The sequence below is a fragment of the Stegastes partitus genome, unplaced genomic scaffold (assembly GCF_000690725.1).
Source record: "Stegastes partitus isolate 25-593 unplaced genomic scaffold, Stegastes_partitus-1.0.2 Scaffold51, whole genome shotgun sequence".
NCBI classification, from domain to species: domain Eukaryota; kingdom Metazoa; phylum Chordata; class Actinopteri; family Pomacentridae; genus Stegastes; species Stegastes partitus.
The window spans coordinates 178,876-184,465 of record NW_007577782.1 but is presented as its reverse complement, the minus strand read 5'-3'; the positions used below and the strand labels follow the sequence as shown (position 1 = coordinate 184,465).

Here is a 5,590-nt window from a genome sequence, read left to right as displayed (position 1 = left end):
GAAAGTGCGATGTCTTCTCCCAGCGCCTCCTCCAACCCTCTGAGCTCTCTGGCGCCCAAAAGGAAGACCAAGAAGAAACACTTTGTGCAGCAGAAGGTGGAGGTTTTCCGAGCCAGTGACCCCGTGCTGAGCGTGCTGATGTGGGGAGTCAATCACTCGGTAGATATGCGAGCTGCTCAATGCCTTTTTATTGCATGCGTGTGAGAATGTTCATTAACTATTTATCCATTGATCATGCGCAGATTAATGACCTGAGCCAGGTGCCTGTACCCGTCATGCTGCTCCCAGACGACTTCAAAGCCAGCACTAAGATCAAAGTCAACAACCACCTCTTCAACAAGTACTGTGCTCTGCTCCGCTCTGTGCCTCATTGTAGGAAACCTTCATCCTGCTTCCTGTGAATTACACGCAGTTCTGTGGCTCATATGATTTATTTCACTGCCCGCGCTTATCACAAATTGCAGACCCCTCGGAGAACAACAGGGCTTTTCTCTGCAAAGAATACAGCAGCAATATTAACAATGGAGCATGCAATATTGCGCACCAGGCTTTAAAGAATGATGCTTTATATGAAAGTTAAAATGCAGCATAATTAAAAAGCAGTGAGATGTTTTAGTGGCTGTGTAGCTCTAAAAAGTTACAATAAAAAACAGAGACTAACATTCATCTGAACATGTGGTCGACTCCTAGAAGATGAGTGTCAGTCAGAGTATGTTACGAAATAATTATTATTTATGAAAACTGAGCTTTACACCGTGTTTGCCTTGAGACTCAGTTTCTATACGGATTGAGTCGAGAAAACTGAGTGGCTTTCAATAATCCTTTAATCCATTCAGGAATCCGGGTTGTGTAAAGCCTTATAAACAGAAGTGGGAAGAACAATAAAATGTTTTTTTCAAGCTAAAATGCTGCTGCTTTGGTATATTTTTTTTTTTTGAAGTTTTTGTTTTTTTTTATTTTTTTAAAATTTTTTGTTACTTGATGTGGAAACTATTGAACTCCTGAAAAGAATTCAGTCAAATAATATAAATAGTTGAGCACGAGACTGGCAGCTGCTCTGTGAAGAATGTTACTGCACAGTAAATCAACGCATTCTTGTTAATTTAAAACTTTTTTTGTTCCTTAGAGAGAATCTTCCAGGACAGTTCAAATTCAAAGACTACTGTCCACAGGTGTTCAGAAACCTACGAGAGCGCTTTGGCATCGAGGACCAAGATTACCAGGTATGACAGTGAGCTAGAAGCCGACTGATACAGGACTTTTAAGGCCTATGTCAATTTCAAGAATTGAAAAATATCCAATATTGATATATTGGCTAATTTTCTTTATATATACTGAATGTTTGAGGTATACTGGTAAGTTAAATGATGGGTTCATCGTTTATTAACTCTCCATCAGAGTATTTCACACACTAGCTAGCAGCTAACTGTGGCGACACCGTTTGACTCCGCACCATCGCCTGCTCAGCTGAGATGCTCTGCTGCATGTGCTGCAGATAGACAACAGATGTAACAGCACCATTTCTAATTTGCACTGACCACCTTTTTCTGCACTCACATGAGCAAAAATCGAACTACATATAGGACGATACCAATATTTAGGTCTTTCATGGTCATGAAATTCTTGTTGACAAATAAATTACTCTAAATGTTTTGCTTTTTATGCCTCCGTTAGATTTAGACCTTTCACCGTCACATTTTCTTGCAAATCCAATGAATTGTTTCTTCAATTTTAATGGGCTCTCCCGTTTTTCACAAGCCAAAAAACACAAAAAGTATCAGGAGTAGAGCTGGAGTGTTTGCTGCATAATCCATGACATTATGAATGCTCGTTGAAATGCAATCAGTCAAATATTAGAACGTAAGAGCCTGAAATAGACAGGTGACAGCACAATAAAACACAGCAGAAGAAGGAGGTGCAGAAGGTGGAAATCGGCATCGAAATAATGATTGAAGTATGACATTCTGTTAGTTTCAAGTGATGGAGAAGATGATAAGAAAGGATGAAATAATTATGATGAGGCAAACAGATAATAATTGTGACAGACCAACAGATACCAGTGGGAGGCCAATATAAGTCAGTACAACTGGTTTATCTATTTATCAGAGAAACTATTGTGAACCTGCTGCAAGTCAGCACTTGCTTGTGCACAAAAACATTTTGTGAACAAAAGCTATTATTTTACAAAAGAAAGCAGTAACAAGAGCAAACAGTGACTCCCACAAACACAGAGCTTACAATGTTTTCTGTGTTTTCCTTGAAAGAAACTAGACACTTTTTTTTTTGTAGGAATTGACCTGCTCCCTTTTACATTTGCATGTCTTTGTGTAATATTTGCATGTGCCAGGTGGCGCAGACAGTCAGCCTCCAGTCTGTTCAGTACACATTTGCTTAGAACACAATTATGGCAGGCACTTTAAAGCATATCCTGATAAAAGTCGCATTACTGCAGACCTGCAAAAGTAATGCAAGAACTGTATTAAAACAAAGTGTGCATTAATGCAGCTATTTATTTTCCAATGTGACAAAGCTGGCTGAGGCTACAAATATGTTCAATCTTTTCTATATTTTCCTGGTTGAGGTGTATTTGCATAGGAAATTTGGTGAAGCGTTGTGAAATGTGATAGGTTTAATGCTGTCCTGTTGTTTACTGCAGGTTTCTTTGGCCCGCAGCTCACCACTCAAAGACGAGGAGGGGAAATGTGTTGGACTGCTGACATCATACGACCGCACTTTGGTTGTGAAAGAAATTTCCAGTGAGGAGGTAGAAGAAATGCACAATATCCTGTCTGCGTATCACCAGGTAGGATTATTTATGTCTGCACAAGGTTTTCATGTCCTTTTCACCACTGTTTTCACGAGTTCGTCTCATTTCTACTTTTTATGTAGTTTCAATCTCTGAAAACCAACAACACATGCATTCTTTTGCCCATATATTTTCCTCTCATTTTTCTTATTTTGTCTCATGTGGTTTGTATAGTGAAAGAAACTGTGCCCCTTTTACAATAATCCTGGTTGCCATGGCAAAGGTTTTACAACATCAAAGCCCAGAGACTCGTTTCCCCTCCAGAAGTAATGGTACATGACCAGGGCTCCAGTTTTTACATTTAAATTGGAGTTTATAAAGAAGCCCTAATATCAAGAAAAATACTGTTGTGCCCTTCTCTGTTCCTACAGAAATCTTTAAGGAACACACATGTGAAAATAAATTTAAAGACAAGTTGCACTATTTAAAGACAGGGAGTAATAACTTACATGACATATTAGCAAAATAAAAACAGTTTTGGTTAAATTCTGTTGCATATAGTATTACAATTTGTTCTCTCCTGAAAGGTTTTTTTTTTAAATGCAGAGATTTGGCTAGACATTGTAGGAAAAACACACGCATTAATGATGACTCGACACTGTGACACACCATCCTATGTCAACAAACATGAAAGTGTTGCAGCTAATTCAGTCGTACATTTGTTCTGTATATGTATGCGTTTTCTGTGTGATGTCTTAAGAAAAAGGCAAAAGACCAAATAAAAATATTTGAAGACACAACATAATACAAAATACCTTTACACAGTGAGGTGCTTTAAACCACATCTCTTGGTCTTCATTAGTGGAGGATATTTGTTCAGTGTAAGGCTTTGAAATCTGGTTGAAAACACCAGAAAAATATGATCAGTAGACCTTAAACGGTGTTTTGAGTTTTCTTACAAAGAAGCAAAACTTTTACTCATCACAATCTATTGTTTGTACCCTTGAGGTCTAACAAATGTGCATTCAGAAACATGAAATCCAGCCTGGTTTACCTCTATGTTTACTTATATTAGCAATTATCTTCTTCCCTGTATTTTCTGGCATGTTTAAGTGTTTCCTCCTGCATTGTTCTGACTTGTGACTTGTGGATCAGTGTGTTATTGTGAAACCTTTGAAAGGACCTCATGTCAGGTGACCTGCATGCTTGTGTACATTGACATGTGACCTTATGCCAAAAACACCACGGGATACTTCCTGTAGTATTAGTACTTCCAAGGGCAAAAACCACTTATGTTCAAAAACTATTCAGTTTTTTTAAAATCAGAATCAGCAGCCAACTTATTTCTTCTTTAATGTTATATAATCAAGAAGTCGTTTACATTATCATACATTATCTCCTTTCTGAAGAGAGCTGGCCAAAACTGTGGTGTAAAATAGATTTTACGGTCATATTAAAAATTATAGCATTCACAGCCTATATATGCACATTAAACCTCTGGAGCCCAAAACCCAAAGAGGATTTAAAAGACTGGTTGACTAAAAAGAAAAAAAAATCCTCAAAGTCAAAGAGACAGTCCTGAAACTTTCCACCTATGACATGATGTGCCGTTTTCTGTTTCTGCAGAAATCTTTAAGGAGCACATGAGTGAAAGTAAACTTAAGGACAAGTTGCACTGTATATAGTAACAAGTCACATGACATATTATGCAAATAAAAATAATGTTGGTTAAATTCTGTATTGTATTTGAATGTTTTCTCTCCCAAAAGAAGAGACATGCCGTGATATGCTGTTCTGTTGGAGGAAATTGACCAAATCTAAGCTTCAAATTGTGGTATTTCATTAAAATCTATTCTACATATTCCCCCCAAAATTAACCATGTGCTGTAACCAGATACTGTGAAAAACAAAAAAATCTGCACTTCTTGGCACAACTGAGAAACCATGACAGACTCAGCTGCAATCAGGCGGCACAGCGCAAAAAATGAAGAACTTTTAAGGTAAATTGGGCTGAACTGCAGGAAGTGTTTACACAGAGCAAGTATGGAAACGAATAAAAGAAAAGTAGCAGTAGTAAAATATCTATGGTATGTAGAGCCACCGTGTTTTTGGTTTTTTATTACTGGTAACTAGTCATGCATGATATCAAAATTTCTGGCCATACTGATATCTGATATTAAGATTTCTAGTATCACCAATATCACTGATGTCAATATTCAATTTTTGTTCACACTGAAAAAATAAGTATTAGTAAGCACTGTGAGAATGTGAAAACTATTCAAAAGAAGCCCATACCAAATCAGACCACATAGTCTTCTTTATTATGTAACAAAAGCAAAACATATTTCAACATATTTAACGTTCAAGTCTAGGACCATTTAAGTGAAAACATCTGTGAAATAGCAGCAATATCAAATGTAGAGAAGAAGGCGCTAAAGTTAGACAATTATTCGTTTTTTGTATCAGCTAAATTTGTTCATCGGACCGATGCTGATGTGGTCGTCGATATATCGTGCATCCTTACTGGTAACATCCCCAGGCACTGGGAACAATGTTGTACATGTTAATCCCATTTTTCTGCAACAAAGAAAAACAACTTTCACTTTTCTTCTTTTATGATATCTGGTTTTCTGGTGATGTCATACTGCACAGATGGTGTTTTTGAGTTTTAACTTTTCCTACCCAGGGCTGTGCTGTTTCCATAGAGGCACAGGACTTTATACTGCAGTGAAAACTGAGCCCACACTGAGTTCAAATGTCCCCCTCCCAAAAAAAACTGCTTAGAGTTCAAAGGGTTAAAGCACTTTTTGTATGTTGCATTTAAAGGCCTGATATATATATATA

At 37.4% G+C, this 5,590-nt stretch overlaps 1 protein-coding gene across 1 annotated transcript in view; it reads left to right on the top strand.

Moving 5' to 3' along the window:
* Window positions 1-5,590, top strand: part of LOC103376565 (phosphatidylinositol 5-phosphate 4-kinase type-2 gamma-like) — an 11,636-nt gene continuing 6,046 nt past the window's right edge. The window contains exons 1-4 of the mRNA XM_008306965.1: window positions 1-159; window positions 243-340; window positions 1,127-1,223; window positions 2,657-2,803. Coding sequence (XP_008305187.1) covers window positions 10-159; window positions 243-340; window positions 1,127-1,223; window positions 2,657-2,803 — 492 coding nt within the window. The 5' untranslated portion in view covers window positions 1-9. The remainder of the gene's footprint in view (window positions 160-242; window positions 341-1,126; window positions 1,224-2,656; window positions 2,804-5,590) is intronic.